This window comes from Camelus dromedarius, chromosome 23 (genome assembly GCF_036321535.1).
Source record: "Camelus dromedarius isolate mCamDro1 chromosome 23, mCamDro1.pat, whole genome shotgun sequence".
Lineage (NCBI taxonomy): Eukaryota > Metazoa > Chordata > Mammalia > Artiodactyla > Camelidae > Camelus > Camelus dromedarius.
This window is the reverse complement of record NC_087458.1, coordinates 25,122,107-25,145,169: the sequence shown is the minus strand read 5'-3', so window position 1 is coordinate 25,145,169 and position 23,063 is coordinate 25,122,107. Positions and strand designations below refer to the sequence as shown.

The following is a 23,063-nucleotide window of genomic DNA, read 5'->3' as shown; positions in this document are numbered from 1 at the left end:
ACTTCTTTCTTTTCTAACAAATGTGTATGTAAAGTTGAATTTTCTTCAAATACTTCATCCAAAGCAACGTATTATAATAGATTGAATGCAGAAGTAGAATACACCTGCCTCCTATTAAGACAGACAGTAAAGAGATTTGCAAAATGTAGGGCAGTGTCACTTTTCTTACTAATATTTTTGCTTTAAAATATATAGTTATTTTTCATAAAACTTTGTTACGTATTTTCACATGTAATGAGTTTGTTACCTTTAAATGAATTAATACATATTTTTAAATGTCTTTTAATTTCTAACCCAGTAAATATTGATGGACATAAGCCACATAAAGAAAAGCTCTTTGGGGTGCTCAGTTTCTAAGAGTGTAAAGGCATTTGAGAACTGCTGCCCTAAGATGCTCTTTCCATGGCCAGAGGTGGCTCACCATTACCACATGCATCTTCTAGCCAGGACACAGGGAGAGGGGAGGATAAGCCCCCTTTCTTTTTAAGTAAGATATTCACATCACTTTCACACATGCGCAGTCCCCTAGATGTGGGCAGAAGGTGCATGGCCACATGTAATGTTAAATTGTTGACCGTGTGTCCGGCAGAGACTTCTGCTACTGTCTGCTGGCTATTGTCTGCATAAAAAACCCACAAATAGTAATAGCTGCTGTTTTTATCTCTAGTGGTTTATCTCATCTTATATTTCTAAAAATCCAGTAATTCAAGTGATTTTATTTATTTTTTAAAAAAAATTTTTGTTTTTTAATGAAGGTACTGGGAATTGAACCCAGGACCTCATGCATACTGAGCGTGCGCTCTACCACTGAGCTCTACCCGCCACCCCTCATCAAGTTATTTTAGAGATGCCAGAACTGAAGCCTAGACTCTATGTAGCGTGTAAAACAGAGTGGTATGTAGAAAAAGAATGTTGGACTTTGGAGTCAAACTGTCCTGGAGTTGAGTCCTGACTACTAATTCAAGATTCCCTAGCGTCAGCTGTGACAGCCCTCCTCAGCTTCTCTGTACCCACTATGGAATGAGTTTGTAATGGCAAGCCTGACAGGACTGTTGTGTGGCTCATTTGCTACAACATACGTGAAGCTTTTGGTTTATAGTGATTGTTCAAGAAATGCAGCTCCTGCTCTCTCACCCATCCTTCCCTCTGTCCCAGCACAACAGGGCTGCCCCTGTGTTAAGTGTACGTTTTAGAACTGACCAGAGGGCCAGGTGATTCATTGCTAAGCCAATAATAGAGATGGTAGTTGTTAGGAAATCAGAGATGGATGGGATCATCATAGACTGAAAGGGTTCTTAGAATCTGAACCTAGAGTGGAAAAAGGAGGTGTAGCATTTTGAAAAGCTGAGGGCAGAAAAGAAGGCTTTTCAGGTGAGGGAAATAACATGAGCAAAATCAAATAAAAATTACGAAGGCAGGGGTAGACCAATCTGGTTGGTGAAGATTTGCAGATACTAATATAATATAAAATAGATAAACAACAAGTTCATACTGTATAACACAGGGAACTATATTCAATATCTCGTAGTAACTTATGGTGAAAAAGAATATGAAAATGAATATATATCTTTTCATGTATGACTGAAGCATTGTGCTGTACACCAGAAATTAACACAACATTGTAAACTGACTATACTTCAATAAAAAGAATATATATATATGTACTAAAAAAAAATCTGATCGGTGAGTAGACCATCAGTTTGATTTTAGCAAGTGTAAGAGTAACAGGAGAAAGTGGAAAGGTCCCTGAGAAGTCGATAGGGTTCAGAGTGTGGTATTTAGCCTTAGAGAAAATGGATGTTTTATTGAACACATGCCTAATGTATTCACTCTATATTCAACAAGCTTTTTTTTTTTTTTTAGTTTTAAGTTAGACACTGTATTGTGTGCAGTGAATGAGTTAAGAATGGTTTCTCAGAGGCTGTGTTCTAATAGAAAGATGAGACTACACAGAACTTGCTAACACAAGTTAAAAGTGCCATCAGAGATACAGAGTAAGTGCTGTCAGAGCTCGTCAGAAAGGGAGATTACTTCTGGCAGTGGAATTGGCTGTGTGGTGAATTCTGCACTTGCATGAATTTCATTTTATGCTTCTTCACAGTGAAAGTAATTACTTCATAGTTTAACTACAGTTGTTATTTGTGGATTAAAAATAAGTATTGACTACAAACGAGAAGATTATTGTGGCATAGACAGAATTTATATTGTTGTTGAGAAACCTTGAAATTTTTTGCATGGCTTTCAGCATCTAAATTTATTTTGATCAGTTTCATAAAAGGCTCTTTAAAAATAGTGTGCTTTATCCTGGACTTTAGGAGAGGTAAAATGCTGATAGTATTATGAGAATCAGCATAGATAGGTAATATTATGAATTCTGATAAACTGTACTTTAAAGCTTGTTTAATTAATTGTTTAATTCCTCTATTATAAATGGTAGTAAGGATTGTATAATCTATATTTATAATTTGTTTTATATCTGTAAGTCTGCTAATGTAGGACTGCAACTTGTTTTTTTGTGAATCACAGTGTTAGATGACAGTTGTTTTATGCAATAAGCCACAGCAGCCTGTATTTAAAGTTTGTTTCTTTGTTTGCTTTTGGAAAGAATGTTAAATTTTGTTACTCTATACAGATGCAGGTATTTTCTAACGTGTAGTTACAAAATGTACAGAATACATTTAAACATAAAAAGTTTCCCTGGCATTTCTTTGAAAAATAAGTTCTTAATTTTTTTCCCCTCCTTCATTTAGGTCAAAGTTGGAAATTGCAATACTCCTAAACCAAGCTTCTTTGACTTTGAAGGAAAGCAAAAATGGTAAGAAACTCTTGGGATCTAATGTGGTTGTTGTAAATGGTTTAGGTGTTTAGGAATTAGAAAGTAGTGAGCAGATTAAAGAATTATTTTTATATTAATCTCTTTCTGCTGTAGACTGTGCTAATGACAGGCAGTGGGAGAGAGATTAGAAGAATCCGATTTTAGATAAGTCTCCAAAAGGATTCTTATGCCATGATGTGGTATATAAGTAGTTCTTGCAGACATACATTCCTTACATATGAACAGCTTCTTAGAGAGTGATTGTAAGGGCTGTTGCTTGAAATTTGCCTTCCCTATGGGTCACTACTTCTCCTTTCTGGAAGGATCTTTGGAAGAAGGCCAGGAGGATGGCAAGGGAGAAGAGCAGGGTAAATCCCTATTTTTTTACACTTCTCCGCTGCCCCAGTTTTATCTCCTCATTTCTAGTTCTTACCCACACCACAGCAAAGAAGTGCTTATAATAAATTCTTGGGCAGAAGTGGGAAAAAAAAAAGATACCAAGTCCACTTCTTTCCTGAATACATAAAAGGATTATGCATCCCAGATTTGTTTCACTTATAATTCAAACATTACCTCTTACCATATGAGGCCTTACTTCCTCTTACCTTGTCTAAGTGAAAAGAGAGAAATTGCGTACAATAGGGAAGCTTAGTTATCGAAGGAAGGACTTCGGAGCATCAGCCCTGGAATTAAAAGTATAGAGGACAGGGTTCAAAAAGAAAAGATGAAATATGGTTGTAGAGAGAAGGAGTGCTAAAACTGGAGTCCCACTTTACCTTCTAGAGCGGTGCACCTCATAATGTGCTCCCCTGGACGAGTTGCTTGTCTAGGAACTGTTTGTTACCCAGCTGTAAGGAGATGGAGAGCTTGAACCCAAGTGCAAATCAGTAATGTCATTAAACACGACTGTTTAGTTCAGCTCACTTTTGTGTGTGTGGGACATCCTCAGCAAGGGAGGCGGTACATTGATTTTCATTCTGGCACAAGCTTTCTTTGCTAATAATAACCAGTAGTTTTCTGACTGGCATTTTATTACTGTTGCAGAGAATACCTGATGTAAATTTTATTGTGAGTTTTTTGTTTTGACTTACAAAATTTTATAAATTTGCCATTATTTTCCCCCGTGTTTGCCTAGTTTTCCACTCTTTTTAGCAATTTTTAAAAGTTTAGATTTTACAACCACTGTGATAATAATTTAGGCAAGAATCATTAATAGTTGCTAAAACCACTAGATTAATTACAAAGAAGAAAACTGGAGATGCTGCTTTTACTAAGTCCTGACTCTTATCGTTAACAATGGGACAAACTGCTATCTTGTGCCCCATCATGTGATGAATTGTCAATGACATGTCACCTGTATGTTGCTCTTGCCAAATATTTAACCTGATTCTAATCATGATTAATCATTTTTGGCAAGAGCACTCTGTAGGTGAGGAAACCATCAGACAGATGATAAGAGCAGAAGGGGAAGGTGTATTTCTCACATCTTCAAATAGGAAGTTTGAAGCACTTTCCCACAGAATATTATTTTGTGTGATAATTAGTTAACATATTACTGAAATGCTGTAAGCACAGCTAATTCATAAGATGGAAGCCACTTCTCTTGTCTGGAGACCATATATTCTCAACAGGGGTGAAGTCTCAGTTTTGAGGAATTATAAAACCTTAGATATTACAGTAGTTTGTGGTCTTCCAAAATTCAACAAATGTGCAATATATGTGTAATTTAAAAATTTCACAGGGTGTTATGTGTAGCTCAGTGGTAGAGCATGTGCTTAGCATGCACGAGGTCCTATGTTCAATCCCCAGTCCTTCCATTAAAAAATTTTTTTCTTTTAGATTTCATGAAGGAGGCTGACTAAGGAAAAAAAGTCTAAAAGGGCTCCTTAGGTGGCGTGATACGGTCTGTATTGCTGTGGACCAATGTAAATGCAAAAAGAGAAGGCTCCTCACCTATTGCTTGTTATATCTGTATCTCTTGACCCTTAAAATATGTAAGTCATTTTCTTAATAATAAAAAAGAAATGTGCTGTTTGTTTTCCTTACATAGTTAATGATAGGTCATTTTGGATATTCTGTATTATAGGGAAGCATGGAAAGCCCTTGGCGATTCAAGTCCCAGCCAAGCAATGCAGGAATATATCGCAGTAGTTAAAAAATTAGATCCAGGGTGGAATCCTCAGGTAAGACTTAATGATTGTAAATAATACTTTCCCAAAACATAGCATCTTTCTCTCAAATGAATGTTTAAAGCTAAGCTTTAGGCTTAAATAACATCCTTAAAGTTTTATTTTCTCAAATCAAAAGATTATAAAGTTATTTTAGTATTTATCTGCCTAAAAATACTGTTGCTTATGTGTTAACATAGTCTGCTACTGATAGAACTTCTTAATTGTAGAGAACTTTCAAAAGCATAATTGTACTTTTAATCATGAAAAATTCAATTCATTTCAGAATTTGAAATAGTTTAACTTTAGATCATCATTATTATCTTGAGAAATGATAGGTTTCTCTTCAGTTTTTTTTTTTATGCACACCTTCTATGCAAGAACAAAATGCTTGTTAATAGGGATAAAATATGGGATACCTTTTGGAAATCATTGAAACATTTCCTGATGTTTTTGATGTGCGTGAGTATTCGTTCTCACAAACATTCCATTTTATTAATATCTTTAATGAAACATCAAATTTGCATGCAGGTATGTATCATAAAGGTCCTAAGGACTTGAAATCTGAAATTCATTGGTGCCTCTCTGACCTGAATGCATCCTGAATACAATATTTAAAAAAACAAAGTAGGACTTGAATTTGCATGCCTTCAGGTTAGTCCTTGCTGTTCAGATCTAGCTGCTGTGGTCTCAGTCCTTCCCCATTGACTTATACACAACTGTTTCCAATGCCTGGCCTCTGTAGGCATTTGAGTTTATAACTCCTGATGAGTAACAGAATTTGTGATTTCTTACCTTCAATACCTTACTTATTAAGTAAAATGTCATTAACTATGACTCTTACAAATGCTTACACAGTCCACATAGTGAGGTAGTTCTTCCTTATGGAAGCCCAAACAAGCATTAAGGGTATATTTTAAAATACCTAAATTTTACCTATTGAACTTATATAAACTTGAGTAAACTGAGCAGAACCAGAGCCACTTTCAGGTAAAAGTGATTCTTTAATACCTCATTCTAAAACTATTTTAACATCATAATCTAGTTGTAAAGAGGAATTTTATGTTCCATTTCATTCTAATTTTTAGTTTAAACACTGGGCTGGTACCTTTGAGTTGTAGCTTTTTTTCCCACTTGTTTTTGATTGGTATGGGGCAGATCATTACCTCAATCTCAAGAGATTTGATACTGAGTTCATTATCTTTTAGGTTAAAAGAATCATTTTCATTTGATATTTGTTTCTTTTTTTTTTTTTAACATTTTTTATTGATCTATAATCATTTTACAATGTTGTGTCAAATTCCAGTGTAGAGCACAATTTTTCAGTTATACATGAACATATATATATTCATTGTCACATTTTTTTCTCTGTGAGCTACCATAAGATCTTGTATATATTTCCCTGTGCTATACAGTATAATCTTGTTTATCTGTTCTACAGTTTTGAAATCCCGTCTATCCCTTCCCACCCTCCGCCCCCTTGGCAACCGCAAGTTTGTATTCTATGTCTATGCGTCTGTTTCTGTTTTGTATTTATGCTTTGTTTGGTTGGTTTTTTTTTTTTTTTTTTTTTTTTTTTTTTTTTTTTTTAGATTCCACATATGAGCAATCTCATATGGTATTTTTCTTTCTCTTTCTGGCTTACTTCACTTAGAATGACATTCTCCAGGAGCATCCATGTTGCTGCAAATGGCGTTATGTTGTCGGTTTTTATGGCTGAGTAGTATTCCATTGTATAAATATACCACATCTTCTTTATCCAGTCATCCGTTGATGGACATTTAGGCTGTCTCCATGTCTTGGCTATTGTAAATAGTGCTGCTATGAACATTGGGGTGCAGGTGTCATCCTGAAGTAGGGTTTCTTCTGGGTATATGCCCAGGAGCGGGATTCCTGGGTCATACAGTAAGTCTGTTCCTAGTCTTTTGATGAATCTCCATACTGTTTTCCAGAGTGGCTGCACCAAACTGCATTCCAACCAGCAGTGTAGGAGGGTTCCCCTTTCTCCACAGCCTCTCCAGCATTTGTCATTTGTGGATTTTTGAATGATGGCCATTCTGACTGGTGTGAGGTGATACCTCATTGTAGTTTTGATTTGCATTTCTCTGATAATTAGTGATATTGAGCATTTTTTTCAGGTGCCTATTGATCATTTGTATGTCTTCCTTGGAGAATTGCTCGTTTAGGTCTTTTGACCACTTTTGGATTGGGTTGTTTGGTTGTTTCTTACTAAGTCATATGAGCTGCTTATATATTCTGGAGATCAAGCCTTTGTCAGTTTCATTTGCAAAAATTTTCTCCCATTCCGTAGGTTGTCTTTTTGTTTTACTTATGGTTTCCTTTGCTGTGCAGAAGCTTGTAAGTTTCATTAGGTCCCATTTGTTTATTCTTGCTTTTATTTCTATTGCTTGAGTAGACTGTTCTAGGAGAACATTTTTGAGATGTATGTCAGATAATGTTTTGCCTATATTTTCTTCTAGGAGGTTTATTGTATCTTGTCTTATGTTTAAGTTTGATCCATTTTGAGTTTATTTTTGTGTATGGTGTAAGGGAGTGTTCTAGCTTCATTGCTTTACATGCTGCTGTCCAGTTTTCCCAACACCATTTGCTGAAGAGACTGTCTTTATTCCATTGTATATTCTTGCCTCCTTTGTCGAAGATGAGTTGACCAAAAGTTTGTGGGTTCATTTCTGGGCTCTCTATTCCGTTCCATTGATCTATATGTCTGTTTTTGTACCAATACCATGCTGTCTTGATGACTGTAGCTCTATAGTATTGTCTGAAGTCTGGGAGAATTATTCCTCCAGCCTCTTTCTTTCTCTTCAGTAATGCTTTGGCAATTCTAGGTCTTTGATGGTTCCATATAAATTTTATTATGATTTGTTCTAGTTCTGTGAAATATGTCCTGGGTAATTGGATAGGGATTGCATTAAATCTGTAGATTGCCTTGGGCAGTGTGACCATTTTAACAATATTGATTCTTCCAATCCAAGAGCATGGGATATCTTTCCATTTTTTAAAGTCTTCTTTAATTTCCTTCATCAATGGTTTATAGTTTTCTGTGTATAATTCTTTCACTTCCTTGCGATATTTGTTTCTAAAAACAATGAAATAATAGAAACTCTCATGCTGAATGTACTATAAGCTTTTTACATGTATTGACCATTGAAATCTTCACAAGAATTTTAAGAATTAGAAACTAGTATTGTCTGTATTTTAAAAATGAGGAAATTCCGGCACAGAGAGGTTTAGTAACTTGCCTAAGACTGGCCAACTAAGAAATGATGGTGCTGGGATTTGGACCTATGCTTACATGAGTCCAGATCCCCACTCTTAACTACTCTTTCTATCCATTCTATAGCCGACATTATATGTATATTAAAATACATATATATATTTCAAAAAGATGTAAACTTATATGTATAGAAAATTACTTTTTAAATCAAAGCTACATGGTGCCCAAGTATAAAATGAACAATGCTTTAAAATGTAACCCTTTGACTGTTTCCTGTTATGCTTCACCTTATCTCAAGAATGTATTGTTGAAGGGGAGGGTATAGCTCAAGTGGTAGAGCATGTGCTTAAGATGTACGGGGTCCTGGGTTCAATCCCCAGTACCTCCATTAAAAAAAAAAAAAGAACGTATTGTCGAATGTCTAACATAATTAAGGCAATTCTTTTGCTTTTATTTATTTGATTTTTTGGGGGAGAAGTTAGGGTGAGTTTTTATTTTGGTATAATTTACTTTTATTTTTATTTTTGACAAATAAAAATTGTATATATTTAAGGTATACAACATGATGTTTTGATGTTGGATGTATGTGTATATTATGAAATGATATCACAATCAAGCTAATTAATGTATCCATCACCTCCCATTGTGACCATGTTTTGTGTGTGTGTGTGTGTGTGTGTGTGTGGTAAGAACACTTGAGATCTACGCTCTAAGAAAATTTCGTATTTGCAATATATTATTATTGACTAATGTATTTGTTAGTAACTCATAACAGTTTATTATTATTAACTAATGTATACTTGATATAATCTTAAAATTTCAAGAATAGTACAAGGAACTTTGGCACGGCTTTCATCTGGGTACACCAGTTGATTACATTTGTTTTAGCATTCTTTATTTACACACACACGTACACATATACATATAAATAAATTTCTTCTGAATCATTTTATTATTATTTCTGAACCATTTTAGGTAAGTTGGAGGCAACATGTCCCTTTACTACTAAATACGTCATTATGTTACTACACCACAATGATCAAAATTGGTAATTTATTTTTAGTGTCATGAGTTCTTTTAAAATTCCTTTTTTTTAGAACCCTGGGCTCAGAGTTCCTGCAGGGCATTTATATATATATGTGTGTGTATATGTATTTTTTTAATATAAAAATTATATATTTCAGGTTACAACATGATGATTTGGTATACATGTACATCGTAGAATGATTACCACAGTAAAGCTAATAAATGTATCATCTCTCATAGTCACCTTTTCTCTATGTGTGATGAGAGCATGTGACATTTACTCTCAGCATATCTCCAGTACTCAGTACAGTATTATTGACTGTACACATCATGCCTGTACAATAGATCCCTAGACTTACTCATCCTACATAACTGCAACTTTGTACCATTTGACCAACATCTCCCCATTTTTCCCAGCCACTGGTAAACACCATTCTATTCTCTGCTTCTATGAATTCGACTTTTAGATTTTATTAGATTCCACATGTAAGTGAGATCATGTAATTTTTGTCTTTCTCTGTCTGGCTTATTTCACTTAGCATAATGTCCTCCAGGTTAATCCATATTGTCATAAATGGCAGGATTTTCTTCTTTTTCATGGCTAAATAATATTCCATTGTGTGTATGTACCACATCTTGTTTATGCATTCATCCATAGATGGACACTTAGGTTGTTTCCGTATATTGGCTATTGTGAATACTGCTGCAATAAACACGAGACTGCAGATATCTCTGAGATCCCGATTTTATTTCCTTTATATATATACCCAGAAGTGGGATTGCTGGATCATATGGGAGTTCTATTTTTAATTTTTTGAACAACCTCCATTCTGTTTCCCACAAGAGCTATACCAATTTATAGTCCTACCAGCAGTGTACAGTGATTCTTTTTTTCTCAAAAATCAGGAATTTTAAAATATTGATTCAGTGTTGTCAAATCCATAGTCCATATTCAAATTTATCATTTATCTAAAATATATCTTTCATAGTTATTTTTTAAAATTCTGATCCATCATCCAATCCAGGACCGTGAGTTGCATCTAGCTGACACGTCTTGTTTAGTTTCCTATAATCGGGAAGTTTCTCAGCCTTCCTTTTTCTTTCTTAACTGTGATATTTTTGCACAGTTATTTTGTAGAATGCCCCTCAATTTGGGTTTGTCTGATGCTTCCTCATAATTAGATTCAGATTATACATTTTTAGAAGGAATACCACAGAATTGTATCCTTCTCAATGCATTGTACCAGGAGATACATGAAGTCTGTCTCAGTATTGGTTATGTTAACTTCTGTCACTTGTTTAAGGTGGTGTCTGCAGATTTCTCTACTGTAACTTGCTTCCCCCTCCTTTGTAATTAATGAGTAATTTGTAAGGAGATACGTTGAGACCATGTAAATGTCTTTTTCCTAATCAGATTTCATCCACCAGTTTTAACATCCATTAATGATTTTCTAACTCCATCATTTCTTCTATATTTATTATTTGACAATTCACTTAAGGATGGGCTTTCCCTTCTCCTCCATTCACTTATTTATTCACTGTGAAGAACTGTGAAAGGTCTACGATTGTGTCCTACTTGCAAACTAATAAGTTAGTCTGTTACTGTTTCTTAGATGCTGGCAGATGTACAAAACTCTTGGGTCTGAGCCAAAGGGCTTTATTATTCATGGCGTAGCAAACTGCATGAGCTTCATTTGATTTGCATCAGTTTCTTGTGTCCGCCGAGTCCCACAGGGATGACACAGGTGGGCCTAGATGGATTCCTGCATGTGCAGTGGGTTGTGCTGTAGGGAAGGAGCACTGAGCTTTGGGGATTCACCACTTTCATAGCAGGTGGAAGCAAGCCTGCTCTTTGTCAGGGGTTGGGACATCACCTCATCCCTGAAGGTGGCTTACTGTACATACAACCCTGAGAAATGGCCCACATAAACTGTGATCAGAGCCTGGCATACTGAACATAAATGTGCAGGCATGCTCAGGGCCTTTGGTTGATTGCCTTACCCAATATTCACGTATTTATATCAGTACTCACTCATAGATTCCTGTTTCATTGAGGGGGTTGTAGTCAATTGCTATCATTATTTGGCCACTGGGAACCCATTCAGGATGGCTCCTGTGTCCTTTTGATATATCCCCATCATTCTTTGAGCATTTTCTTACTTTCTGGCACAAGGTATTTCAGGCTGCATTAGCTTCCTAGGGTTGCCATAATAGTTTAAAACCACAGGATTTTATTCTCTCTCAGTCCTGGAGGCTAGAGGTCTGAAATTAAGGTTTTAGCAGAGCCATGCTCTCTTTGGAAGCTTCAGGGAAGATTCCTTCCTTGTCTCTACCAGCTTCTGGTGGCCTCAGATAATCTGTAGTTTGTGGCAACCTAACTCCAATCCCTGTCTGTATCTTCACGTGACCTTCTTCCTTGTGTCCCTGTATCCAGATTGCCCTTTCTTTATCGTCTATAGATGACAGTCATTGGAATTAGGGTTCACCTTAAACCTCATCTTATCTTTTCCCCCCTAGCTTTATTGAGATACAATTGACATAAACAGCATTGTTAAGTTTAAGGTATACAATGTGTTGATTTGATTTGATGCACTTACATATTGCAGAATGATTACCACCATAGCTAACACCTCCATAATGTCACATAATTACTATTTCTTTTTTGTGGTGAGAACATTCAAGGTCTCTTCTTTTAGTAACTTTCAAGTATATAATATAGTATTATAATCACCATGCTGTACATTAGATCCCTGGAACTTATTCATCTTGAAGTTTGTACCTTTGACCAAAATCCCCCCCACCCCCCAGGCCCCTGTTAAAAACCATTCTACTCTTTGTTTCTATGACTTAGGCTTTTTCAGGTTCCACATGTAAGTGATGGCATGTAGTATTTGTTTTTCTCTGACTTATTTCACTTAGCATAATACCTTCAAGGTCCATTCATGATGCTGCAAATGGCAGAATTTCCTTCTTTCTCATGGCTGAATAATATTCCTGTGTGTGTGTTTGTGTGTGTATTATTACCACATGTTCTTTATTAATTCATCTGTTGATAGACACTTAGGTTGTTTCTGTATCTTGACTATTGTGAATAATGCTGCAGTGAACTCAGGAGTGCAGATATTTCTTCAAGATCCAGTTTTCATTTCCTTTGGATAGAAAAACAGATGTAAGATTGCTGTATCATATCATAGTTCCATTTTTAGTTTTCCAGAAACCTTCATACCGTTTTCCATAGTGGTTGTACCAATTTACATTCCTACCGACAGTGCACAAGGGTTCCCTTTTCTCCACCTCACTAACACTTATTACCTCTTGTCTTTTTGATGATACCCATTCTAACAAGTGTGATATCTCACTGTGGTTTTGATTTTCATTTCCTGATAATTAGGGATGTCAAGCACCTTATTTGTGTACTTGTTGGTTATTTGTATGTCTTCAGAAAAATGTCCATTTATTTCTGCCCATTTTTTAATTGGATTGATTGGCTTTTTGCTGTTGTCATATGGATTCTTTATATATTTTGGTTATTAACCCATTAAATATGTGATTTGCAAATATACTTTCCCATTCTTGCCTTTTCATTTTGCTGATGGTTTTCATTGCTGTTTGGAAGCTTTTAGTTTGATGTAGTCCCATGTATTAATTTTTGCTTTTATTGCTTTTGCTTTTTGTGTCAAATCCAAAAAATCATTGCCAAGGTCAGTGTCAAGGAGCTTTTTCCCTATGTTTTCTTCTAGGAGTTTAGGTCCTATGCGTAAGTCCTTATTCTTTTCAGGCTGATATTTGTGAGTAGTGTAAGTTAGGGGTCCAGTTTTATTCTTCTGCCTGTGCTTATCCAGTTTTCCCAGCACCATTTACTGAAGAGACTACCCTTTCCCCATTGAGTGTTCTGTGCTCCCATGTCAAATATTATTTGACTGTACACCTCATCTTAACTAGGTGACATCTGCAAAGACCTTGTTTCCAAATAAGGTCTCGTTCTCAATTACTTGGTGTTAAGACTTGTACATATCTTTCACGGGGACACAATTCAATCCACTACGCAGGCTCATCTTATGTTTTCCCTACCCTAACCCTAGAACTGGCTGTTTCCCTCTGGTTCCTTTTGTAGAGAATCGTATTTAGAAACCAAGATCTGGGTGTTGAGTCTGCTCATTGCTACTGGAGCGTCATTGCTTCCAGGCTGTCTCAGCAGACAGAGCTAAACAATACGTATGCTTAAGTGCACATATATAGATACACATACACACACACAAATATATCTGTGTGTACACACATACATAAATACATATATGTACATACATACAGATATGCACATAAATTCATTGTAGACAGACATGTGTATATACACACATACACACCTACGTAACCCTCTCTCACATATGTATTCTATATCTGTATTTACATATTTATTTACTTATATTTTAAAAAACCCAAGTTCATATCGATACCTCTGATTCCAGCCCAACACTGCAGGGTACATTGTAGGCTTCCCTCATCCATGTTTGTAACTGTCTTCTCCATCAGAATCCTGGCTCCCAATATTCTCATTATATTTACTCAGTTACTCAAGCCTAGCATACACAGGAAGTTGTTTCAGAATTGCTAACCTATACTATTGTGAAAAGAAAGTTTACTAACTAAAGTTCACTATTTGTTTATGGGTTGTTTTTGGTTTGGGTGTTTTTTTTAAGGTAAAATTTATATATGGTGAGATATATCAATTTTAAGTATATAGTTTGATCTTTTAACAAGTATTCAGGATAGTTTTGTAAAAGCTTTGATGAAATTGGAAATGATTGCATCTCAGTAACCTTGTTTTTTCTGATTGCTTGTTAATTAACTATGGTCACTTGGAATATTAAGATTCTTTTTAATGTGAATGCCACAAACCATGAAGTAACTGTTTTGAAGTGGCTGCCTTGCTTTTAAATAAATAACATGGACAAAAAATTGTGTTTTTATAGCCTAATACATGTATAAACAGTTATATAAGAGAACATTTTCCAAATTAAAGAACTGGATGTTTGTCCTTAATTCCTAGCTAATATGCGGTATTTTTCCATAGCTCTTTTGAGAAGGTTCTTATTCCAAGGTGCATAGTGTGATGAGTACTGTTTCTTTTGAGTCCTGTATAAAGGCTTGTGACTGTTTTTGTAATTCTGCATTTCTGCCTCCACAGCACTGAATTCTAAGTTCTTTCTTTTCAAAAAGTGTTCTTTGTAAATTGAACATTTATTTGTCTGACATAAACATGAAGGTTAATCTGCATAGTTTCTGCAGTTTCATTCTTTGCCGTGTTCCTCTTTCTGCTCACATCTGGTAAAACCTCTTGTGACCACCAGAGGGAGTAGCGTTCATTATAAATAAGACAAGTTTGTTCTCAGGAATTTCTAGGGCTTTCTGTGTTTCAGTAGTATTGCTAATACCTTGGTTCTCATTGACCATCTAGTCTTTTGCCTTTTTTTTTTAAACTCCTTTGATACTTAAACTTTTTTGTTTACTTGGGATCTTACTAATAACTTTATTTGTTTTCACCCTGGGCTGATGACACTTAGGCTAGCATCCACTGTATTGTATTTGTGTATTGTGCATGAAGACTAATAGCGTAGATGGGAGACCTGACACTCTGTTTTGTTCTAGCCAGATAGGTGGTTAAGTAGCTGTCCAGTAGCCACGTAGCCTTTTGCAAGTTTGCTGCTACTCATCTGTGGTTTTAATTGCATCATCTACTTATTTTCTACCAATAAAGTTTCATTGACTATCAAAGTAGATAAATTGGCACAAATAGTACACTTACCTATAAAGGTAATCATCACTTTTGAAATTTATATTTTAAAAAATCATTAGGCAGAATCTTGGTGTTAGTGTGATAACTCTTTGATTTTTCCATGAGGCTTTACAAGAAGAAAGTTTAAATTGACTAGGCTGTTGCAGTACAGTGTGAACCAAATCAAATACATCCACAGGTATGTTCAGTCTTAGGGGCTCTACCCTTTTGCCTTTGTTCTAGGTTCACGTGTCAAATACTTGCTGAATATTTCTTTTTCAGTGTTGCAGTCACACTTCAAACTCAGCAAGCCCAACGTAGAACTCGTCAGCTCTTTATTACCCTCACCTACCTTTAGCTGTTTTCTTCTCTTTTAGTCCCATCATATTTAATGGTGCTGCCATATACCTAGTCTATTCAGTGAGAAACCTCAGAGTAATCCCTGAATCTTTTCTTTCTCCTTCTTAGTGGCCCATTTAGTTAGTTACCAAGTCTCACTAATTTTGCCTTCCAAATATTTCACACCCATCACTTTCTTTCCATCCCTACTACCTTTGTCTTGGTACATCATCATCTCTTGGCTACTGATGCAGTACCTTCTACATGCTCTCCCTATTGTGAATCTGGTCCCGCTCAATTCTGTCCTCTGCATTGCTTCTAAAATGTCTTATCTGAAGTACGTATCTGACCATGCTTTCCCAGTCTAAAAGTGATTCCCTTGTACTTGCAGGCTGAATTAGTATTGCATACAAATTCCACCACAGTCTGGTTCGTATTCATATTCCAATCCCACCTCTTGCCCCTCCTCAGCCTGTAAGTTCCAGTACTGTCATACTGCTTGTATTTCCTTACAATATTGTTTCACCATCTTGACTATACAGGGACCTTTAAAAATAGAGATGCATGAACTTTGCCCCAGATTTGCTTAAAATTAACGGATAGAGTCCTGACATCTGTTTTGTTTTGTTTTGATGGCCCAACAGTCATTTTGGAGCACAGCCTGGAGTTGTCACTAACTACTGCCCTGCGTCTTGCTGCTGTACATTTTCTGATCTTAGTTGAAGTTATTTTCTCTATTTGGAGAACCCTCTCTGTTTACTAGATTAATTTATGCACATCCTTAAAGACTAAGTTCAGGGTATTTGCACCTCTAGGAATCTTTTCCTCATTCCTTGAACTAGAGATGGGCAAAGTGACTGTTCTCTGTGGTCCATGCTCTCATTGTTCATACCATTTTGAATTGAAATAATTGAAATTATCTTTCTCTTCCACTATAATGTAAACTTTTCCAGAAGTAAGATTGTATCTTCATATTTATCTTTCCTGTGCAGCACAGTGTCTTAAACAGAAAACAATCAATAAATGTTGGACTGGGCTGATCTGGCGGGTGTGTCGTGAGTGGTGCCGGGGAGAGGCTGAAGAAGGGCTTGAGTCCGTTTACCCAAAAGTGCAGTTTGGCTAGATTACCTTCATTCTTGAGTGCGATGCCTCTCCTTGTGTTTGCTGTATATAGCTTTCCCAATTTTAATAGTACCAAGTTAATGGAAAATCAGGGTTAAGACTGTGTAAATTGAATTCTGAATTCAGTATCTTTATTCCTTTTTTATATGTGCTGTGTCTGTGTTTTCTTAGATTTGTTTTGTCTGGATTAATTGGATGAGATTAATTGGGTTAAATAACTGTATTCCTTATGCAGGAACATGGAGTTGATGCCATGTTTAACTGCATATTGAGTTTTGGGTGAACCAGAAGGGGAGGAGAGACTAAAAAAAGTTGACGAATATTGGAAATAAGCATTTGTCTAGAATAAAGATTTTTTTAAAGAGCTTTTAGAAAAGAATGGAAGAATTTTGCTTTAGGAACAAGGCAGGAAAATCCATAATTCCTTGGCTGGGTTATATTGTGATTTAGGTAAATTGAATTGTCTTTTAACTTAGTGGACCATAGAGGGCAGTGTTTCACAGCTTAAAGTTGTGATTTCCTGTGAAGATAAATACACTTGCCTTATATTGTGCTTACTTTGTGTTTTTGTTTTCCTTATGGATACACATTATGATAACTGCAAGGTTGGAAATTAAGAATTTTTAGGTGTATTTAATCAAAATATAATGTTTTAATGAAAGATTTAAGATATAGTTTCAATAAAGAACATCTTTACATCTAAAAATGTTCATGCTTTAGAATAATAGATGAGAATTAAAAATGAGAAAAGATTTTGTTGTCCTGTTCAATTCATACAAGTTAAGAAAAATGAATATTGATTTTATTTGGTAGTCTAAATTTATTAGACAAGTTGGAGAAATTAGTATCCTGTGTAACTAAAATTTTCTTTTACAAAAGAGTGCTTAAGACTTTATTTGTGCAGTAGGACAGTCTATGTATTTTTTGTAAATAAAGCAGTTACACATTTGACTAAACTAATTGAATTATGATATTAAAGCCATAGGCAGAAGAAATAATCTAGGAATAGTTCTTTTGAAATGGATTGTTATTTCAGATTTATTTTAATAAAAAAACTTAAATGTATTAATTGGAAATTAGTAATTGAAACTACATTTTATCTGGTTTCCAAATTATAAGGAGGTGATTTTTTCTACTGAGAAACCATTTGTTCTAATAGCAGAATTCTGTTATAACATGTTTTGTTATTGGGAACAAAGATTGAATGTATTTTGTGTCAAATTTGTTACCCTGCATATACAGCTAATTTCTGATACGGAAAAGCATGGTGTATTAGTAGAAAAATAAAACGGTCTACCTTACTGACTTCATAGAAGGTTGCACAATATTTAGGAACTGTAGGATGCTGAATGCTTGTGTTTGCGTGTGTTAAATGTGCAATGTTTTGGTTAGCTTTAGAGGGGAATTGACAGATATTCATCTGATGCATTTTTGCATTTTTTTCATGTAATTACTTGTCTTTGAGTTTTTGTTTTCTCCTGTTATGTTTGCCAGTTGAGGAAAGGAGGCAGCATGTGTTCATGTGCCTGTATGAGTGTATGTGCAAAACTTGGAGTGACAGCGTCATTCTTTATTAAAAAATAGTTTAGTGGTATAACTTAAATGAAACTTGTAAATACTTTTAGGACTTATATTCCATTTTTAAATGGTTTAGTTTTGCATTAGAAATCTCTTATAAAATTACCTTGGGATAGATAAACTTCTAGTGTTTCATTGATATTGGTGGTATTGGGTTGCACTGGAACCAGATTCTGATTTTAGTATATGATGGGTGTTAGTTTTGATATGTCTTATGGCAGAACCTAGTCAAGATAAACAAGTGTAGTCATAAACCAGTCCTCCACTTTCTTCTTAGGTTGAATATTTCATACATTTGGAAAAAAAATTTAGTGTTGTAAAACTAGGGGTGACTGTGTTAATTTGTCCTTTGAGATTCAGTTCTGCTAAGATTTATTGAGCTTTTTTAGACTGCATTACTTAGCATAAACTAATGCTGTAATCCTGCTGAAATCTTAGAATAATAATGATTAATTATATGTCATCTTATGAAATTTTTAAAGAATTGTTGTACTTTGGAATGTGATTTTCCCAGTAAACTCCAGATGCTGAATCACTTAGTTTTTACCTGCTTCCTCTAGCATTTCTGCTGATCAGTGTAAAATCATAAAATCATCCAATTCAATTACTGTAACATTGGGTTATGACTTAAAAAAACAGAATTAGAAGATTTTATGATTTTTTACAGTTACTGGTGATATACATATTACGTACCTTTGTGTTTGTGGTGTCTTCCAAGGAAGTTTAAATTGAAGACATTTCCCTTTAGACCAGTAGCTAACCTCCTTTGACTTTATCCAGAGTTTCTGAGGTTGCCTGAGTGGTGCTTGAACTGAGTCTGCCCTGAGTCATAGTGCTGTCATCTTCTGATACTCTTGAGTCATTCTTGCCTATTAGTAAGGTATGCAGCATTCTTTCATAGTCCAGCTTTTTGCCAGGTGTCACCTGACCATATAAATCAAATCCAAGTGATGAAGTAATGGAAGAGTTAAAGGAAGGGTCTAACTGTAGTTAGAATCCCTCAGATCAAACCTTGTTCCTAAAGTTTCAGCAGATCAGAAAAATATTAAATGCATAACTTCAGTACTTAAAGATGTAAACATTGTCAGTGTTCACAGTTGTGTATGTGTGTGTGTGCATGAGAGGTTTTTGAGGAAACATTGGTGTAAACCGCTGTTGAGACTGAAAACTGTGTATCTTGAATAATTTGTTATACCAACGACACTTGTTTTTGTTTGATCATTTTTATGCGGAGATAAATTCTGCAGTCTTTTTATTGCCTTATGCCTGTTGGAAAAAAGTGAAGTATCAATTATCCTTTTCCTCCCAAGACAACATGACAATATTAATTGCAAAATGAACAGGACAATTCTTAAGTTGCAAATGTCTATTTTAGTTATTTTCATAGGTTAATTCACAAAGCTCCAAAATTTTGGAAAACTTAGAATATACTTCTGTTCAAATAACACTTTTAAGAAATGGGTTTAACAAAAAATTGAACAGTGAAGTATTTTTACCCATCTCCATGCAATGATATTTGGTTTTAAATACTATTTCAATCTTGGGCTTTAGAAGTCAATTCAACTTAACTTTCTATAGTCTTTTAAAATACATTTTATAGGGAGCACAAGCAAAGTGGTGTCTTTATGCCTCGTATTAAGATGTGGATGTAGTATTTGTAGAAAATAGTAAAATCTGTGTTGCTGTCTTTTCTAGGCCCTTTAAAAAAAAATCTGTATACTGGAGTTCCTCATCAGCAGTGTAAATATAGAATCATGGGAAGCTTGAGATCTTCAGGTATTTGAAATGTTGTAATATACATGCTGATTTAAGTGTATGCTGTTTTACAGACAGCCTTCGCTTCATGCACAGTCCTGTATTTAAATAACTCATATCATTGCTATTCTAAGTAGTGCTTTTGCAGTCAGACGTCTGAAAGGTGATTGACTTTTTTCCATAGCTCCATAATTTATAAGAAAACATAAAATGAAAAGACTAGACCAAGATGATTTTGGAGCTTGTTTTAATCTTAGTATCAGTACTGAGAATAAAGACTCAGTCTGTTCAGAATAGACTGGTTAACCAACTGATCAACTTGAATTTCATATAGTAATTCCTTTTCATTGTTCAGTTTGTCTTTTGCATTTAATTTGCAGGTGTAGGGTGTCTTTGATTTTATGTCTTTTGAGAAATTTATGATCGGGTGCTTTATTTATGGCATCATAGTCTCAGCTTTGGCAATTGATTGAAATACAATAAAGGGAAATTCAGTATGTATTTTTTAAAAGCTTAAATTGGGAAAATGAACCAACCGTGCTAACGTGGAGTTGCCTTGAAACAAAGTAAGAATGAAATGGCAGGTTAATTTCTTTGTACTTATGTTGGTCTTTTATTGTTATAATCTTATTTATAATATTTGACATGATTTGCTTTTGGAGATTTGTAGCATATTGTCATGTTTTAAAGTTGTGAAGGAAGACTATAGTTCATTGAAATTATATATGCTGAAAAGAGTTTGTAAACTGTAGAATATAATGCAAATATAAATTATTTTTATTGTTATACCAACTATAATATTTAACAGAGGCAAGAATTTTATTAATATGCTACCAAAAAATAAGTGGAATGCAGTGTTAGTGTTGCTGGGGATCTTAGTGAGTGGTAACATAGCACATGTAGCTTATGTTTAATAAATAACTAGTTTGAAATTATAGAGGAATTATTTGGAGGGAAAAGTTAATACATTTCCCTTTTGTGGCTGCACCATAGCATGCCTTGATCTATAGGACTGAGTTAGTTAAGTATAAGTCACATTCCTTTAATTTAGAGTTGGAAAATAGTTTTTCTCCATATATATATTGAATCTCTCAGCTGTATGAATTATACTTTGTTAACCAAGTTGAAAATAAATACATCCATTTTTTAAAAAAAATACTACAAAGGTTTGGGTTTAAGACGCTGTCTGAATACTTTATTGTTTTCAGTCTCAGTATAGAGTAGCCACCTTCTGGGGCAGTGTAGTTTTACTCTTATCTCAGTGCATGTGAAGTTAAGACTTCCAAGTACTTAACACAATTTCTAATTGGAGACCAGAAACATAACTACCTTTACAGCTTTACAGTCAGTCACTACCATATGTTTGTTGGTCTTTCCATTTTTAATGTATGGCAAAGATGAAAAGGGGTGATGGATTGACCCTTGGGTACAATGAAGAAACTGAATTAAAAAAAATTATCAGAGTAATTTTTAAAAGGAAAAAAAGCATAAGAGGAAAAAGATGTTATCAGAAATTTGGGTCTGAATTTCTTGGTGCCTGTCCTTATATGGAAGAAGGTTCTATATTGAAGGTGGTTATGTTCTGTGCAAAATCTTACAGTGATCAAAGAAAATTTGAACGGGACACTGGCAATGAAGCATTGTTGGTTTAGAGACAGAGATGGTGGCAAGCTGAGATCCTTGTTCTGACTGATACTGAAGCATTCTGGCCAGAGCTTGAGGACACGTGGAAACTGGATGGAAATGCAAGCGTTTCTTACATGCTAAAGTTTCTCTGACCGTGTGAAAAGCCATTATGGAAACTTGGATAAGGAAGTAGTCATGTTTGTGCCTTGTCCTCTTCTCTTAATCCTATCTATGTACAGGATAACCAGCAAAGGTTTTATGGTGCTGTATGTAAGCTGATAGCCTTAAGTATCTGATTCATAGATAACCTGAAGTAATTTTAGGAAATAGGGCAGAGGTGAGAGTGACAGGATTCTGTAGTTTAATTATAGACTCCTAATGGAAGGGTGGGAAATTACACCTGAAATGTGTAATAAGCCATCCCCAGAAGGAATACAAATACTGATAAATAGTGACACATGCTCAGTCTCACTAGTAATCAAGAAATGTAAGATAACACAGCATATACTACTTTTCAGACTGAATTAAGAAGGCTTGTTGGCAGAGCACGAGAAGTCAGCACAGGCATGAACTTCAGTGGAGTGAGAATTGGCAACAATCTTTTAGGAGAGGAATTTTTACCTCCTAAAACCCGCATCCCACTTAGCTTTTGCTGTGTGGCTCAGCATCAGCAGGACCTCCTGCCTGTCCAGACTCTTGGAAACTTTGACTCCTTCTCCTCCGTCTGGGCTCACGGTGTGTGGCAGAAGCTCTGTCGCCAGCTGCTGCTTGGAGGGGTTATGTAGCAAACCCAGAAGTTCAGGGGACAAACTTTGACCAAGGAGAGGCAAGAGATGGGAAGAATCTGGCAGTTGAATTGCTTTTCCTTTCTTTTTTTCTTCTTTCTTCGTTTCCCTTTCATTCTGAGACCTGGTGGTCTGATTAGCCTGACTGGAAGACATCTTGTGTGACCTTGGTCAGTGAAACCAGTGTGGTAACAGTACCGTTTTCTATTTGTTTTTCCTCCTTTCCTGCCTCACCTCTTTTCCTCTTATTTTTTATATCCTGGGATTTCATCTCCCAAGAATTCCTGAGCTTGAAAGCTTTGCCTGAGGTCCTGTTCTTTAGGAAATGTGGGCTAGGAAGCTAATGGTTTCACTTCTGAAACTCTACTCCATAAAGATACTTGCAAGTTCTAGAAGATATATGTACGTGGATGTACACTGCAGCATTTTTTGCCTTGCTAAGAAGTTGGAAATAATCTAAATGGTCATCAATAGAGAAATGGTTAAAAAATGATACATTGTGCAATAGAATACTATCCAGCAATAAAAAGAATGATATAGAAAGTTTTCCATGATAAATTGTGTGAGAAAAGTGCGGGTCAGTACGTTTACTTCGATCCCATTTTCGGAAACTAAGCTACCAAACAAATCTAGTGTAGACACAGGTAACAATATTGAAGGGAATGATGTCAAATTAGGAATGATGCTGAAGTTAGGAAAGAGAGATTTTTTACTTTCACCTTATATACTTTTATAAAATTGAATTTTTCTACACTGAATACGTAATAAAGCAATGGGAAATTTTGCTACTTAAATCATATAAACAATGGGATAATTATTAAAAATAGAGAACAGATATGTT

At 35.3% G+C, this 23,063-nt stretch overlaps 1 protein-coding gene and 1 non-coding gene across 2 annotated transcripts in view; both read left to right on the top strand.

Moving 5' to 3' along the window:
• Positions 1-23,063, top strand: part of ACBD6 (acyl-CoA binding domain containing 6) — a 158,769-nt gene that overhangs the window by 4,983 nt on the left and 130,723 nt on the right. Inside the window, exons 2-3 of the mRNA XM_010992916.3 lie at positions 2,751-2,815; positions 4,902-4,998. Of these exons, the coding sequence (XP_010991218.1) occupies positions 2,751-2,815; positions 4,902-4,998 (162 nt within the window). The remainder of the gene's footprint in view (positions 1-2,750; positions 2,816-4,901; positions 4,999-23,063) is intronic.
• TRNAL-AAG (transfer RNA leucine (anticodon AAG)) lies at positions 8,533-8,606 on the top strand. The gene has a single exon. It is a non-coding gene; the product is annotated as a tRNA-Leu (tRNA).